The 16,367-nt window shown below is 39.7% G+C and overlaps 1 protein-coding gene across 2 annotated transcripts in view; it reads left to right on the plus strand.

Moving 5' to 3' along the window:
* Nucleotides 1-9,065: 9,065 nt before the first annotated feature.
* Nucleotides 9,066-16,367, plus strand: part of GLRA2 (glycine receptor alpha 2) — a 127,154-nt gene continuing 119,852 nt past the window's right edge. For both annotated transcript variants that reach the window (XM_059818935.1, XM_059818942.1), the window contains exons 1-2: nt 9,066-9,133; nt 11,294-11,427. In XM_059818935.1, coding sequence (XP_059674918.1) covers nt 9,066-9,133; nt 11,294-11,427 — 202 coding nt within the window. The remainder of the gene's footprint in view (nt 9,134-11,293; nt 11,428-16,367) is intronic.

Raw genomic sequence — 16,367 nt, forward strand, 5'->3', positions numbered from 1 at the left:
GATGACTGAAACCTTGACATAAGCAGCCTTTACTGAATTTACTTGAAAACAAAGCAGGCCTTTTTTTGTTTATAAGAGCTTTGAAGCAAACCTGTTTAACAAGCTGAATACTTAAAATGTCTGAAAGCTCCAATGAAACTCCAATTGACTTTAATTTGGCTCACACTTTGGCAGGAAAGGAGAAAAAGCCTGGGAAAATGACCTTTGCATATTCCCTAGAGTGTAAACAACCGAGATAGCGAAATGAACAGATCCACATTCTTCATAGGAGCCTTTTCCTCCTTTCAGTACATACTGTGTAATGAATGTGTAACTCAGATTGGTGTTGATAGTAATTATGCACATGCACTGGGAGGGAATGGAAATTTTAGATTGGTAACTCTTCATAAAACCTTATTACAACTGTTCTATAGACCACTGTTCAATGCAGTGAGTGAATAAGCATTAGTCAAATTACTGTCAGGGCAGTAGCAATAATACAGGTAAAATGTTTAATAGAGACTTGTTGCTTAATTAGTTTCCAAAGAGAAAAGATTTTAGCTAAAAGATATGGTTTGTAATAATTTTTTCTTTATATTTTCTCACTATCATTGAGTACTGGTTTTATCAGTGAATACCACCACATGTGAGAAGATCATTTAAACATCGGATTAATAAAAATTTCATACAAAAAGCAAGACAGAGAATACAAACCTGCATGGTTAAGCATTCCAGTCAGAAAATGCATGGGCAATCTTCATTTTACACCATAATGAATAATGCATTATGTTATAGCCTTTAATTATATGATCGTATACCACTTCTTGAATAACACCGTTTTCTTCAACAAGTTTTAAATACTGGTTTATGCAATTTCTCTAGTGCTATCTATTATTCAGTGTATGCTAAGAAGAATCCAAGAAAGTCTTTAATATAAAATCACATAGCATGCTAATGTTGCTCAATAAATTTACAAATAAATCGCCCTTTCTGGAACACTGTTCATCTTTGGATCTGAAACAGCCTCACAGGTGACTGAGACATAACTCAGTGGCATTTTAATTCCTCTAGGTCCCAAGCACCTGACCCCGCCACAGGATGTATTACTGTCATAAACAAACAGATGCTCTAAAGTTAAGAAACAATCATAGCTCTAATATTGCTAATGACTTAGAGGATACCTTGCAGATGCCTCTATTCACAGAGAAAACTGATTATGAATGTGCATACCAATAACATGTAGCCTGTGAGTCTGGAGTGAACACATCTTCGGGTCTTTCCTCTGCTTTTGAAGTTTAATAGACTCCTTATCCCAGGAATACCCACATTCTGCCTGCTACCAGGTGGCTGGAGAACTAGCAGTGAGTCACTTGAATGCAGAAACTGAGATCCTTCCCTCTCTACTCTGCACCACAGAAACCGAAGAGGTTGTCAGATGAGGTAGAAAAAGCAGTTTCCCTCCCAGTAGCTAGAGCCGTGGGAAGGATAGGGGGAAAGCGTTTATGCACCCACACATTCACACATGTTTGCTCTTGATACTCCTCTCTAGTAAACATTAGAGATAAGAACAGAAGTGAGAGACACTTTTGTGGTGTGGAAAACCACAAAACAAACTTTTCAGTGTGCATGGCAGTATTTGTTTTGTGATGTTGATAACTTATTACATACTCCACACTATAGTGACAGCATGTTGTTCTGTGACTAAAGAACTTTGTAGTGCAAATGCCACTGGTAAGTATCCAAATATCACCTGGGATGAAGTATTTTCCCCTTTCTATTCTGTTTTTTTTCAGCATTTGTTAGCAGTACTGAAAATGAGTATGTGTCTGCATTTTGGACTTGCTAGGGGATGGCTAATCCTGGTAAGGTAGAACCAGCACAAGCAGGACACACATAATTATCTAGCTATCTAAATCATCTATATTTTGTACTATGATTGTTTTCATCATGCTCTTCACCAGGCGTATAATATTAAAAGATCAGTTTAAAGAAACTCTTGTAATCCATTTATAAATAAATTAAGCTTTACAGCTTTTCTTCAGTCTGCATTCATTATTACACCGCTCTGGATCTCAGCATCCTTCTGGCTAGATCAGATGCCATATTGTAAAGTCTATTTAAAAAATGTTATTTTGAATAAGTTTGACAAGCATTAAATAGGGTAAAAAAAAGTTTTATTGCAAGCCAGGAAGAATGCATACTTGATTATGTATCAAAGACCAAAATTTACAAGATAATAGCATCAGCACAGAAGCAAGTTCAGCTTACAAGCACTAAGGGAAGACATGATCAAACTGACTACGATGCGCAGCATTAATCGTCATTACTATACAATTCTGCTGTCTGCCGAAGTCTCTAATCTGCAGTAGAAGTAAGATATTTTGTTTATTGGGTTAATATGTAACATCTGGAACAAAATAACTACTGCAAATGAAATCAAGGAGCATGACAGAATTTTTGTGTGTGTGTATATATATGTCGGAAGCAAGTGTTCACTAGATAAATCATCTTAATATAACAGACCTCTTTGTTAGTCATCCTATCAGACACACATTAAATAAATCTTTTGTATAGTTCTTTCTTGCCACTGTTTCTCTCAGAACTTAAAAAATTCTAAATACTAAAGCTGAATGAATGTTAGCCAGACATTGAGTTTGGCTACCAAATTGTAAGGAATGACTGGCCTGTTGACTTCCTACAGAAAACTTGTCTCTCATAGCTGTGGTTAGATAAAGTAAACAAAGGAGGTGGGCAGGAGCATGTATTTGCAATAAATTTGAGTACAGGTTCATGTACAGCTAACGCAAAATAACGTAGTTCACATCTTTGATTTTTCTTTTGAGTGGCCCCACTTAGTAATCTCAATTTGCATGCGATGTATTTTGTCAAAATTGTAACTGATGATGTTTCCATTCAATTGAGATTAAAACCCTTGGTGGAAGGGTTCGCTTTGGATACTTTCTTGAAATCCATGACATATAATACATGTTGTTGTGAAGAATTTAAGTCATAAATGATGCCTAAGAGCTAGGAATGATTCAGATTTGCATCTAAATTGGCAGGAGACAATATGAAGGGAGGGGTAGGAACAATTTTGTGATGTTTCTGAGCATTATTTTTCCTCCTGTTTGGGTATTGCCAGCCCCTCCCAGTATGAACCACATACTGGGACTGAAGGCCAAGGGCTGCACGAGTAGCTCATTTTATCCTTTCTTCCTCCTCCTACTCCCCAAGGTGATCTGGACAGGTTGAAGTATATGTAACTTTATGTTCATATTTTCCACTATAGACAACATCATCCTATCCCAAATGCAAGATACTGTCATTTTATTTGCATGAAATGCTCCCCTATTCTGTAATGGCCACACAAGGAGTAAGGTGTTATCAATCACCCAACCAGGCCTTGTGGCATAGGAAGTTCTTGGGAAAACTGGGAATCTGATGGCAATGCCAAAAACCAATAGCTGAACCCACTTGAGCCAACTGGTAAAACTGAAGTAACTCCCTACATAATAACACCATGAGACTCTCAGACCTTTAATACAGGATAGAGCAAATTTTCAAATGAGATTTAGTGCAATCTTTATTTCTTGTCTTTGCAGTGTAAAAAAATCACACTGGGTAATGATAGGCACTTTATAATACAAAACTAAATATATGCATATATTATATATGTAATAGATATATATTAAAACTTTCAGAAAACAAAATTCAGAAATAGGACGTAAACTCAATACAAAAATATATTTACAATACTTAACTCCATTCAAGATAAATTTACTGTGCTCTCTTTCCAGCTATGCTTGTTATTATTTACAAGGAAAAAAAACAGACAACTTTTTTGAAAAGTTTAGAGAGACTCAGGCAACTAATAGAAGAAGGGAGGATGTGAAAATATTTTGAATACATGCAGAATGGAGCTGTATTGACAAATGCTTTGTTAAATCTGATAATGTCAGGTATAAAAATGTTTGAAATACATCATTTGATTCCATATTGGACAGCTGAAGAACTAGCTATTGCATTGTCCTAACATAACTAAGGCTATCACTGTCATTCAGTGAAAGAGACTTCCTATTACCACAGGTCTCAAAATTAAAGACAGATGTTTACATTTTTTGATCCTTTACACAATTTGTTATGGTACAGTTCAAGAAACAGGTTTCTTATCCTTAGATCATCATGCAGTCATGTTAGATAACCTTCAGGTTTTTGTTTTGGCTTTTTTACCTTCACTATAATTGGACCTTTAACATAGACTGTACTCTTTATTCATTTATATTTGGCAGTATATTGAAATACACTTGGCATTGTTAACAAACATCCAACAATTATGATAATATGACATACCATTTTGAAAGTTATATTGAATTTTCTCTTCTTATAGACACTAATTGCATATTTGGAGTGATGGATTTTGTTTCCTCAGAAGCATGCTTCTGGATCACTTACTTATCATAATTTGAGAAAGTGGTATGACCTTATTGCTTCCATTTCGTAGGTTTCCAAAAATGCATACACAGTGCAAACAAACATAAGTCATGTGCCATCAACTAACTGCTATAAAACCATTTACTTGGAAACAGGATGATTCTGTCCTATTTTCTGCCCAGCAGTTACTGCTTAAGAAACTCAGGTGGAATAGAGAAATGACTGAATTAGTTCATACTTGATACAATGTATCATATTTAGTACGATTATTAAGCTTCGGTGTATGTCTGGGGAACCTCAGGGATGTGTTATTTAGCTTCTTCACTGGAAGAACAGCATTTCCCTCTCATCTTTCTTCACCTCCCCGCACCATTTTACTACCAGTCTCCCCGTCCCATCCCGGGTGGGAGTCCTTGACTCCCATTCATTTGCCACACACTGCTGTCAGAAGTGTCTTGTGAGAGATAAGAGGTGAGTGATACTGGAAAGAATCACATCCGTGCAACACGACATACACAGCTCATCCAGAAACCGCTGCAGAACCACGGCTGTACTGCTCGCAGCTCTGGCTCCTGCACAGGAAGGGGGCCCCTGGAAGCGCCATGTACATCCAGGCACAGTGCTTCCAAACGGTTCCCCCTGATCTGCAGAGCTGTGAATCATCCCTCACCATCAGGTATGCATTTTATAGATATTGTGGATGAATGACAACTTAGAGACTTAGAGTATTCAAAACAGCCATAAACAACTTTTTTTTAAATGGGAGGAGGGTGAAGAGAGACTGTGTTACAAGAATGGCTGAAAGCAGGAACTTTTTCACGCATGTGTTAATTCATGGAAAAGAGGTGAAGGATGTACTGAAATGTGCCCCCCCCAAATACAGATGGGAGCTTGACCTGGAACCCTCTGGTTAGAGAAAATAGTTGCTTTGAGCCTTCAGAGTTTCACGAAGAGAGCTATTCGAGCCAACATTGCTGTTACTTAACTTAGTATCAGTAGCGCACTGTTTTCAACCCTTAATAATTAAGTTTTGTTTGGCATTTCCATGTTACCACCATGCTGAGTAACATGTTGCTGAAGCCTCTAGGCATTTGGAAGTGTAAGGAATAATGGAGTAGATACCAAAAATTTTCATTATTAGGTCTCTCACCATGTTTTTACAACCCCCACCCCAATTAAAGGCAGGCTACTTTGAAGAACTTCCTGCAACTTTTATTTAGCTTAGGGATATAGTTACTTAGCATTTCAAATAGCTGTGAAGCACAGAAAAGCAGACTTTCAGGTAGGTTTTCTCTAGTTAGAAAACTTACAGAAATGTTCAGTTACTTTCTTCCACCAAAAAAGGTAATGAACAGTTATAGGTCTTTAAATGCATGCCATGTCACAAAATCCATGTGAACAGCCCCATCGGAAAGATACCGGTCATCGTATTCAGTGATTTCTGCATTAGGAACTCTGCAAGCAGTCCTGAGATTCCCCCCGCTTTTAAGCAGGTGGCAGTGTAGGTTAAAGAGACATAGATTTTTCCTGCAGCTGATAGAAATAGTCGCTTTCCAATTTCTCCATTTACCCATTTACCAAGGTAACGATATATAGCAGTGTTATTGGGTTCCTATCTAGATGGGGACAGGCACAAATTTTGAAAAGTACGTCTTTGGTGACTCAAAACTATTCCATTATTTCCAGATGCAGCCTTGTGAGCTGTTATTTCTCACACAAGACACTGCAGTAAGAGACATAACACAACCTCTCTTTTTTAGTATGTTAGCAGGAGGACTTACCTTCTGAAGAGGTTAGAGAATGTTATGGTACAGTGATTCAGCATCAACCCTCAGTGTCTACCGTTAAACATTGATAGTTTTAATAAAAACAAATTCTGTGGCCTTTCTTCTGCTGGACCTTGCTTTATCCTACTGACATAGACTCCGCAGGCTAGGCAGTAAAGGATTTAACTTATGTTTGCATATTTGGACTTCTTTTTCCAGTTATTTAATTTATTTGTACATAAGATGTTTTATTATCCAGCATTTGCACCTATGAATAGCTGGTATGGTAGATTTTCTTTAGGCATGTCCTACAGTATTAAAGTAAAATAAGCAAACAAAATGCAACAACTGAGTTTCATTTAATGAACGGTAAGTAGCTTTGATCTCTTGCTAACGCGGGAACAGAACAACCACTTTTCAGAAGCAATTTTTGAAGACGACTACAAACATGGTAAGAGTACCTGTCATGAATTGGTAGGGTTTTTACCTGGAGATATGAGAAATGTGTGTGCGTGCAACTACTTTCATGGAAGTGAAGCAGTGTTCAGGTGGACTGGGTCTGTGGCAGAAGAATACAGCTGGACCTAAAACTGAAGAAGAGTAATTTGTTTATTTTGGGAGTGCAGCATGGGTAAAAAAGACAACTTCTTTGCAGGAATTGGTTTCCAGATTGTTGAAACAGATTTGATTCTGATTTACACAAAATTTAGGATTTTCCAATGGGAACCAACCGAACCGGTGGGGAAGCATCCAGCTTCTCCTCAGGATGTTGCAGAGTACACAGAACCAGAGAGTAACCAGTGGTGAGAGGGAGGGAAAACCACAGTGGTAGCAGAGGAAAAAGCATTTATATTCCCTGAACATCACAAGATGAGATTCCCCAGCTGCCCATTTAAAACCATGTTACCAAAACGCTTTAAGCTTTGTAATGTGTTGAGCAGTTTCCATCAGCCACCATGCGTGCTTCAGAGGGGCAAGTTATTCTCTTCCTTCTCTTAAACAATGTGACACCTCAGTGACAGCTTGGGTTTAACAGGAAGACCTGTAACTGAGCGATTAAAGTTGTGGGAAGCATTGGGGGAAGGACACAGGACTGGGACTTTGGAGAATGGCAAAGTTGGGCCTCACCCCTGCTCCATCACTGGCCATCTGTGGGGTCTCCGGTAATTGCATCCCCTGTTTCAACTCCCTGTGTATAAAAAGAGAAGTATCTCCCTCCAGCATGCCAGGGTCTGCAGATGGAAACATCCCCTAGTAAGCTGCCTGTCATTATCTTCTCCACGACATGGAGAAGAGAAATAAAACCAAGGAACAACTGGAAACTGCGCAATCTCCCTCCCTTCTGCTTCTCCACAAACTCCCCGCAGACCACTCTTTCCTCCTCCTCACACCCACTGAGGTCTTCATGGAGTAGGTTCCAAGAGGGGGGCGAGCTCCTGACGTGGGGGCCATCCTTCTCCGCCCTCCTCCCTCAGCCACGGGGCAGCCGGGGAGAGGCTCCCTCTCCCCACCAAGGAAGGGGAGGTCTTTCCCCCCGCCTCGCCACAGGCACCTGCGGGAAGAGGCCCTTCCCCGAGGGGCGCGACATGGCGCCCTCCTGCCCGCCGCCGGGGAGGGCCGCCAGCCGGGCGGGAGGCGGTGGCGGCGGGGCGAAGGGCCCGCGGGGGGCGGCGGCAGGGCCCCTCCGCGGCGGCGGGCTCCGGCACCGGCCGGGGGCAGCGCCTCTGGCGGCGGGTGCGCACACGCGCCCCACGCCCCCACCTCCCACAGCCGCAGGCGCCATCCCACTGGCAGAGGCGTCGCACAGAAACGCCGCTCACGCACCCCCCGCGCAGCGACTCCCCCACTCACAAACTCACCACGCAGATACACGCCCCACCCCCCCACGGCCCAACACACAGACACCCCCTCACACGCACCCCCCGAAACACACCGCCCCCCGCTCAGAAAGACGCCACACCACACACCGTGGCACACCCCCCCCGCCACGCAGAAACACCCCCCAGCAAACACACCCACACATCCCCACTCGCAGAAACACACCGCACCCCTTCCACGCAGAAACACGACACCCCCCCATCCCTCTCACAACCGCCCCACACCCCGCAGACACCCCCGGGCGCGCACACGCGGGCGCGCCCCCGCCGGCGCAGACGCGCGCACTCGCCCCCCGCCCCGCCATCGCCAGGCGCATGCGCAGCGGCGGTGGCGGAGCTGTCCGAGCGCTGAATTTATAGCGCGGTGCGCTCCCGCCTGCCTCATTCCAGCACAGGCGCTGGGGTTCCCCGCGGCCCCCGCCCGCTCCAGCCCCGCTCCATCACTCCATCCCTCCCTCCCTCCCTCCCTCCCCGGCAGCGCGGACGCCTCCCTGCCCAAAGAGGGGGAAAGCAGACGGACCCAGTAGCCCCGCCACCGTTCATAAATACTAATTTTCAAAGCGAAAGGGGAATAAAACATACCGGCAACAGAACCGCTCTCAGCGCTATTCCCTTTTGCGTGATGCTCCTCGGGTAGTTGGGTATCCTCTTTTCTTTTCTTTTCCTTTCCTTTTTTCTTTCTTTCTTTTTCTTTTCTTTTTTTTTTTTTTTTTTTTCTTTCTTTCCCCTCCATCACCAAAAGCGAGGCGGGGGAACGACCAGGTCTGATGCTTTGTCTCTTTTGTGCTGGCTGCTGGAGATGAGCCTAGGCTTGACCTGACCATGATTCCAAGGACTGGCACTTCTTTTTTGCCCCCAGTTTGTAGAGATCCAGACCTTCTCTTCCTGATTGTCAAGAAAATTAAATTATTGCTGAATTTGGAAATCTAGGCAGCACAAGCTTACTTTTTCCCTGCATCTCTCTGGAATCGTTTCTGGGATATTTTCCAAATCATCACAGAAAGCAGGAGGAATGAACCGGCAGCTAGTGAAAATTTTGACAACCTTGTTTGCATTTTTCTTAGAGACAAACCACTTCAGGTAGGTGATACGACTCTATGTGATGATTTTTGTCAAAAGGTTGTGGAAATCATAACTATAAAAATACTACGTCACATTAACCTAATGTGTTTGCTATATTTGAGAGTATTTCATGTTCATTCTATACAGGCTATCCCTTTTACACTCGGAGACTCGTTGCTTGGTAACAAACACAAAAAATAACAATCTCAAGTTTGGGTGATCTATTTTCCATTTCTCTGATTCAAAGGCATGTGTTTTTCACTGGGTATCAATATAGCGAAAAACATTTTCTTCAGTTTTTCTTCCGAAATGCAAATTCTTTGCTCCCACCGGAGGTTGTTTAGGAAGTTGCTTTTGTTCCGTCCTCTTCAAGCTTTGGAAATGATTGAACCAGTTTTGTCAGGGACGTACTTATTTGCAATTAGAGAACCTCTCCTCTGATTTTGGGAAAACCCTGGATCACACCAGTATTTGTTTCTAATCTTTTTTATCGTTTCATGAGGTTTTGCTTCAGCTATTGACTTTTTGCAGTACAAAGCAAACAGGTCAGTCTTATTAACCAAATGAGACTGACTTAAGACTTTATTAACCAAAACACCATTTTAGCTGAGATTCATTATTGTATTGTACACTGCTGTGTATCTACATGTACACATATAAAGTGTTTTTATATGAATAATGAGGTGTATATATACAGTGTCAGAGTGTAATAGTGTTTATATTTGCGAGTCTGGGATCACAACGCAACTCATAACTAGTGGGGTCTGAAAGAGAAAAGAAGTAATTTGTACAGTAACATCCCAAATAAGCAGACTGGATTAATTTTCCAGTTTTTATTATCTTAACTGAATGTTGTTAATATTTAAGTGGGGAATATCATCTACCATGTATTAAAAATTAAAGATATTTTGTAACGGTACCATGTCATTGACTAAAGCAAAAAGAAGCAACTGCCCCCTGTAAATGGAATCTGAAAAAACACAGGGAATCACACCACGAGAATTTACTATCACTTTGCCTTTTAACAATTCTGCTGCTTTTGTAAAGGGATAAAGTATTTGAAGTTTGCTTCTCATTTCAGATGCTTACATGTATGTCTAATTTGTTTATACTTGCATATAGATGCACAACCCCCCCCCCCAAAACAGTCTTGAAACTGAGTGGTTCCCTTTGGGCAAATATTTAAACAGAGAGTGGTTAAGAAGACACAGTCATAGAATTACTTTTAATATAGCTCAAAGATTATGTTGAAACATAGATACAATGAAATTGGTTATTTAAGAATCAAGATAATGCTTTATGATGAAATCGGTGCCTCTACACACCAAATACAACCATTTCATTCTACTTTATTTTTCCCTAGGGAACAATGATGGGTAACTCCTAAATTCTCTTTCTCTGCAATATTTAATGTGCTTGCAAAATGTAATATGCTATGTACACAGTGTTTCGCATACATGATATGGTACCAGAAGTTTGCTCTTAAATCCTGAAAACAGATGTGTTCCAAGAGCTTGCATATACATACCAGCTGGTGATAATACTGATAAATTTTATTACTCAATGTTCATTGGTAAAAACCCCTAAGATCAGATGTGACTGACTCTGGAACCCTTTTTGCCGTGTTGGGGAAGAATCCAGACATTCACTAGCATGACTTAAATCTTTGTTGGGTAGCATCTGTAAAAACCATTTTTTGTATCTATATCTTTCTCAGCTTTAACAAAACCAGTATTTTTCAGTGTTGCCTGGTGAGTGTTGCCAGCTATTGTTTGGAAGTTTAAGATCACCTTAAACCAGTGTTAACATATAGTTTTAACAGTATACATGTAATTAAAACAACGATATGAAATAGGGTATCAAAGTCCCTGTAAGATTGCTCTACACATTAAGATGAAAAGTAAATTGAATCTTCTAAAGTCTTAAAGCTGTAATAAATTTCTTTTTAAAGCTCAGGTTTTTTTCTGAATAGCATATTGTGTCCATGCATACTACCTTAAGCTCATTTTTATTTCTAGAATAAAGTTTTCAGATGAAAAATACACTATATTTTTCTATAAAAATATTAATTGCTACATTCACTGAATTGAGACAATTTTATTTAGTGCTATAATTTCTCCATGACTTGAATACAATACAAGCTAAATATTAGCTAATGGTGGCTAATAATTTATTTAGGACGTCTTTCTGTAAAGAACATGATTCAAGATCTGGAAAATCCCCCTCACAGACCCTGTCTCCTTCAGATTTTTTGGACAAATTGATGGGAAGGACATCGGGGTATGATGCTAGAATCAGACCAAATTTTAAAGGTAAGTTTTTTTAAGACTTGATTAATTAATCGATTATATTTTGGACAAATTATAGGTTTGAGGTTTTTACGTCTGGGTTCTGATTCTCTTTTCAATAGCTTCAGTTTTCCAGTGTGATAGTGTCATGGAGATCAGTTGATCCATGGAGAGGACTAGGAAAGCAGTGTAGGTAATAAGGATCCAGAGCTTGAAAGCCCTCTTTTCACATGACAATAATGTTTAGCTGTCAGAGATTGCTTCTGAAGACCTTACTAATTCCACAAAGTAAATAGGATTCCAGGTTCCACACCAAAAGCAATTGAGATGACTTGTTCCTGAAATTTTTAAGCCCTGAAGACTATATCTTTAACACTTCCGTGCTCTGTCTTCTTTATAGCAGTGTCTGAAGAAAAGGTCTATGCTTTTGTTCAACTTGAAGAAAGTAAAACCTTCTTCCCCAAAGTAGGGAGATAGGACTCAAGGTATGCACATAGCAGATTCTATCCTGCGAATGTTGGCTGAATGATAAGAACCAATTTCTCAGGATTCCTACAAAATATAAAAAACATATTCTGTTTGTCACTTCCATGACTCCTCCCTTTTCTTCCAAAATTTGGACTGAGTTTCTTCCAAAATTTGGACTGAGTTGCGGAGAGTCGCCACCACCATTCCAGCACAAAGAAGGCTGTGGACTGGAGGCTTCTTTTGCAACCATTACTATTCACAGAAAGTTTTTCTTGCTGTAGTCCTGTAAATCCCTATGGAAGTGGGTACAGAATGTTTTGTGGCTTTTGAATGAAAGGAGTTGGAAGAGAAGTTTTCATTGCAAATATTTAACATTTCTGGAAAGCCCTAAAATTCCACCAAAATTGGCTCTTCTACACCAGTTTAAAGCTCAGAATGTGGTTTTACTTTGAAAACTGTTAAAATGCTTCCTTCCTTAACAAATCTGATGCTAATGTACATTTGCACGTGTATCTATCGGCTTTGGTCACTGAAAGACATGTTTTCCTGTATTGAGCCTTGTTAGCAGTGCTGTGAAAGTTGGTAACGAGTGGAATAAACAATCGCTTCTTAGCCAGTGAATAAACTGTTTGGAAAGAAGAAGCTCACATGTCAGTAAGAAAAATGTTTAATTAAATTTAGATCAAAGATCAGTTTCTTCTCTCTGTACCACATGCAATTTACAAGATTTGGAACAAAGTGCCTTTTTTGTCTGCTTCCTATGCCTGAGTGAGGAGGAACCTAGTATGGCTTTCAGATCCGAAGGTTCGAAAGCTGACAAGTTAAAAAAACTCTACTCATGGAAGTCTTAAGTTTTAATTTCAGAATAGTTTTCAAAGTGCTTACTGAGTTCCTGAACTGGAGTCCACATTAGCTTGTAGTAAGTAATATTGCATTAGACTCTCACATTCATTTTGTGCATTTGCATGAGTATCAGGGAAATTTTAGAGAATGCAAATGAAGGCAGAAATTGCCTGAACTGAGCAAGTTAGCAATCATTAAGAACTTACTCCTGCCCTTTATATGGGAGGGACACTAAAAGAAGACTTCTGCTTCATCTCTTGCAGCTCAAATAAAACCGGGAATAGTAGCAGTCACTGTACTTAGGGCAACTTAAAGACAGACCTTTATTGCTCCCCAGTACATGTCTAAAACCGTTTTGTGAAAAACACAGGGGGAGACAGATTCACAGCTTTGCTCCCCTGATGTTCAAGCTGGTAGAGCACGTATGGTGCTGACGATGTTGTATGGTGCGTGCAGAGCTGTTTGACAGACACTGCTCCCCTCCAAGTCCCACCGTTTGTTTGTGTTCCCAAAGTGAAGCTGCTGCCTGATGACACCTATGAACCCTTAACGGCAAAGAATCTGCCATTTCTTATTTTTGATTTTTTTATTAAGTCACTTTCCAGAGCAGGATGGTACTTTGCAGCAGTTTGAACTGATAAACAGTTTTTCAGCATTTTTTCTAACTTCATATCTCTGAGCTCTCTTGGAGCTCTCAGTCTCCTGGTGAGGGGTCTGAAAGGTTTTCTTGTTCCTTGCTATGTTCCTTTGAAGGGTATTTTGTATCTCAGAGTTCAGAACTAGAGAGTTAAGTCATGCAGTTTTGAACCACACATCACCAGTCGAACCTTCTCGGCTGATAACCATTTTTATTAGTCAATACGATGCACACCCATGTTCTAGTTACCCAAGTCTTCTTAACGTTAAAAAAAATTGAAAATACTTCTTGTTCTTTATTGCATATATTTTCCTTTTAAAAAATAAGAAGTACAGCTGCAAAGAGGTCAAAATAAATTTATCTTGCATGGAGTTAAGTATTATAAAGATATTTTTTGTACTGAGTCTTTATTGTGACCATAATACAAATTGTTTCAGCTTCATTAATCTATTTGAGATCTTTTTGGGGATATGTGCTATTGTACAATAATGATATGCTAAATCATATAAATGGATGGATGTATAAACTGTTGATTGATTACCTAAGTTATAACACCTTTTGTATTTTAAGGAAAGAACTTCTAAGCATAAAAGAGGTCTGCAGGAACAATGGTTTAAACTAGGGATCTGCTATCTAGCTTTGCATGTAGTCTGGGGTTAATATTTGTTTCCTGTGTTTTGCAAAGATGTTGTGGGTCAAGATAGTTGTGCCACTACTCATGCATTTGTCTAGCTTTTTCTGCTTTAGACAACTTACATAGCTTTCTCTTAGTCCACTGTAGGCATTTTAAAGTGTCAGAAAAGTCTGATTTCATGGAAAGGCAACTGAGTAGAATCCATTTCTCTTATACCACTGATTATACAATAATTAAATATACTTTTATGACTTGTCTGAATTACTGGAAAACAGCAGCTATTTGATTAATTTGTGGAATAAAGGTTACGCATTCTAAAGAGAGAGGAAAATGCTACTTACTGGAACAAGGTGTTTTATCCAGATAAAGCACTTCATCATTAGTTACTGCTTTTCTCTAACTTCCTCCTGTGAATTAGAAAATTCAGGAAGATAGTGGGAAAACAACGGGTGAATATATAAATGTTTAAACATCAACAACAGTTTTTTGGGTTTTGTTTGGGGTTTTTTTTTACAGCAGTACTGTATACTGAAAGAATCTTTCTTTGTAGTATCTTTCTGTCTTATACCATCATTTGAAAGCAAAGGAGCAGATTTCTGGTTCTTCTTGACACACCAACTGATCCGATACAAAATGACCAGGCACTGAGAGGGACTGTCTCCCTGATGAACAGCTAGAGAGAAGTGCCAGAGTGACAGCTCTCAAAATTGCCTTTCTTTAATCACTGTCTGTCAGATACTTAATGCATACTTTTTCATCTTACACTTATCTTTTATTGAATTTGAATAGGCTAGTAATTTGTGTAAGGATACAGAGGGGAATACTTTTAAATGTAAATATGAAGACTGCAATCTAATACTAATTGAAGTCCCTGAGAGTCTTTCTGTTGACAGCGAACATACACTCGTGGTCCTATGAGTTGACTTGCTGTTTCTTCTTCAATTATGACATCAGTTGAGCATAGTTTCTGTAAAATAATAGAAAGTGAAACCTGCATGATGTATGCTTTACCTGATTAATATTAATGTCACATTTTTAATGGTAAAAAACAACAACAACAAACCAGCGTGATGTCTTGCACTTTCTCCACTGCTCACTTTGCTTTCCTCAACCAGAAATAGCAGTGTAGGGCACCTGTGTTATAAAACTAGCCAAGAATGTGCTTTCTTGCCAGTAGAAACCAGGGATGGTGAAGTGGTATCTTAGATTAGTGTATATTCAGCTCAGGCTCCCTCCAGAGCACTGTGTGCAATGCCGTGATACAAGGGATCAATCTACAACTTAATCACAACATGAGATGTGGGGCTAATGGAAAGTCAGCTTGAATTTAAAATTTCCTAGCAGGTGGTGTTCTTCAGAGTTTACTAAATTCTTTCCACTTTTTAACACCTTCATCTTCTAAAACCACTTAAAATCTAAACATAAGCTAGAAATGATCGGATAGAGAAAACTACTTATCTATAGGCACTACTATGTCCTTTATGCCAAATACTTTAAGTAGTAGACTGGCTGTCATGCACTGGGTGGAGAGAAGGGGAGTTTGTCACCAAGAACTCTTAGAAATGTGTTATCTTTTGGCATGGAAAATGTTTACCATGAAGATGATGGTGATTTTCTTTTGTATTGAATTTCATTCTATGTTTTAAGTACATTCTTTCCCATTAAGTCATTATTTGCTAAAGAATATTCTGATTTTTATGGACTTACATGAAGGCGTGCAGCAACAGTGCCTATTAATGTTACCCTCATCACTGGATGGTGCAATGCAGTGTGATTTAACTTGCTCAAAAGCTGCTGCTTCTGAACTCAGAGAAATCTTGTCAGAGGGATGCAGTTTTGGGGTGTAGTGACTGTAGTTGTAAAAGATTAATCTGTGATTACAGCAGTGTAATGCCATTTTCATGCCGAGTCAGTGGGTTTATATTGGAATAATAAACACATGGACTAAGTAATTTACTGAAAATTAGCTTGACAACTGTTACAGGAAATGGCTTATGCACTTTAATACCTTAACTCCTTGGCAGCAAAGGTCAGTTTTTCCCATACGTTCAAGCCCATTGCTTACTTATTTGGCCCCTGAGTTGATCAGTAATGAAATGCTTAAAAAAGCATGAATGGAAACCACTGAATGACATTCAAGGGTGAAATTAATGGCATCAGGCTTAATAAATAAAAGCAGCTTCTATGTACGTGCTAAGAAGAGGCGCTGTCTGCAGAAGTCGACCTTAATCTAGACATGACACTTCACAATAAATACAATAAATAAATAATGTTGGAAAAACAACCTGTGAATACATATAAAAGTTGAAAATCGTTCCTAAGATAGGCTGCGGGGCTGCAGTGATTTGTTCTCCAGTGGTTAACAACCTTCCCAAAGCCAGA

This window comes from Gavia stellata, chromosome 1 (genome assembly GCF_030936135.1).
Source record: "Gavia stellata isolate bGavSte3 chromosome 1, bGavSte3.hap2, whole genome shotgun sequence".
In the NCBI taxonomy this organism is placed as follows: domain Eukaryota; kingdom Metazoa; phylum Chordata; class Aves; order Gaviiformes; family Gaviidae; genus Gavia; species Gavia stellata.